At 49.8% G+C, this 1,857-nt stretch overlaps 1 protein-coding gene across 1 annotated transcript in view; it reads right to left on the bottom strand.

Annotated features, from left to right (window-relative positions):
- Window positions 1-1,312: 1,312 nt before the first annotated feature.
- Window positions 1,313-1,857, bottom strand: part of LOC112078937 (teneurin-4-like) — a gene marked incomplete at its 3' end in the record, with an annotated part of 14,798 nt that continues 14,253 nt past the window's right edge. Inside the window, exon 4 of the mRNA XM_024145037.2 lies at window positions 1,313-1,562. Coding sequence (XP_024000805.2) covers window positions 1,313-1,562 — 250 coding nt within the window. The remainder of the gene's footprint in view (window positions 1,563-1,857) is intronic.

Here is a 1,857-nt window from a genome sequence, read left to right on the forward strand (position 1 = left end):
ACAGACCCTCTACATCCTCTACAGACCCTCTACACCCTCTTACAGACCCTCTACAGACCCTCTTACACCCTCTACAGACCCTCTACAGACCCTCTATATCATCTACACCCTTCTACGACCTCTACACCCTCTTACAGACCCTCTACATCCTCTACAGACCCTCTACATCCTCTACAGACCCTCTACAGACCCTCTACACCCTCTACAGACCCTCTACAGACCCTCTACACCCTCTACAGACCCTCTACAGACCCTCTACATCATCTACACCCTCTACAGACCCTCTACACCCTCTACAGACCCTCTACAGACCCTCTACAGACCCTCTACATCATCTACACCCCTCTACAGACCTCTACACCCTCTACAGACCCTCTACAGACCATCTACACCCTCTACAGACCCTCTACATCATCTACACCCTCTACAGACCCTCTTACACCCTCTTACAGACCCTCTACATCCTCTACATCCTCTACCAGACCCTCTACAGACCCTCTACATCATCTACACCCTCTACACCCTCTACAGACCCTCTACATCCTCTACATCCCCTACAGACCCTCTACAGACCCTCTACAGACGCTCTAATCCTCTACAGACCCTCTACAGACCCTCTACATCCTCTACAGACCCTCTACATCCTCTACAGACCCTCTACGGATCCATTCTCTTTCAACAGCATGTCTGCATCAAAAAAACAACCCTATTCCCTACCAAGTGCACTACTTTTGACCAGAGTCCTATGGGCCCTGGTCAAGTAGTGCACTACACAGGGAAAATGGTGCCATTTGGGACACAAGTCTAGCTCTAGCATGCCAGACCTGGGTTCAGATACCATTCTAAATATGTCAAATCATTTTAGCGTTTGCTTTAGCRWGCCTGGAGTACGGGCTAGGTTTTGCACTTTTGTGACTATTCTATTGACTATTCTATAGCTCAATCAAGCCGAGAGGAAGTATTTGGAAATTATTTCAAATAGTATTTGAACCCAGGTGTGATTTCCCCTGTGTCTGTTGCCATGGCTATAGTTGAGTCTAGGTCCTCCTCACCAAACATGTTTATTACCTCATCGCACAGGAGGTTGGTGGCACCTACATTTGGGAGGACGGACTGGTGGTAACGGCTGGAACAGATCCAATACATCACACACATGGTTTCCATGGTTTCCATGGTTTCCACGGTTTCCATGTGTTTTGATGCCATTCCATACGCTCCGTTCCAGACATTACTATCACCGTTCAGTCCTCAGCGGCCTCCACCGACCTCAGGGTATTTCCTGGTCTAATAAATAAACACCGTAGTAGAATACCTGAGTTCCAGCACGCTGGTAACATTCCCGGTGGTGAAGATGCGTCGTACGTAGTTGAAGTCTCCCACGTACAGGCTGCCGTCTGAGCCGCACGCCAGAGCGACGGGCGCCAGGAGTTTGTTGCCGTCAGCCATTCCATTGCAGCTGGGGCAGGAGATGCTACGGTGTCGCCCGTTACCCATCACACTGCCGATCACAGGTGGCTGCTGGGAGACGAACACGTTCTCACCGTTCCCCATGTGCAGGATACCTACGAGAGGAAGATACTAGTAGAAGTCATATAGTCACGATGAAGACGAGGACAGACCACAACGTATCAGTCATATAGTCACGATGAAGACGAGGACAGACCACAACGTATCTTCATTCTGAATGAAAACAGATGGACAGAGGACATAACTACCATAGTCACTGTGAGAAGGGCCCATCCAGACTGCCTCTCTATAAAAGGCCGTATCATAGAGGCTTCCTCACTGTGTAGTCAGATCTGCTCTCTACCTGCCCATCCATCCATCTCTCCCTCTCTCTCTCTCTCCCCCCCTCTC

Source organism: Salvelinus sp. IW2-2015, unplaced genomic scaffold (assembly GCF_002910315.2).
Source record: "Salvelinus sp. IW2-2015 unplaced genomic scaffold, ASM291031v2 Un_scaffold6553, whole genome shotgun sequence".
NCBI classification, from domain to species: domain Eukaryota; kingdom Metazoa; phylum Chordata; class Actinopteri; order Salmoniformes; family Salmonidae; genus Salvelinus; species Salvelinus sp. IW2-2015.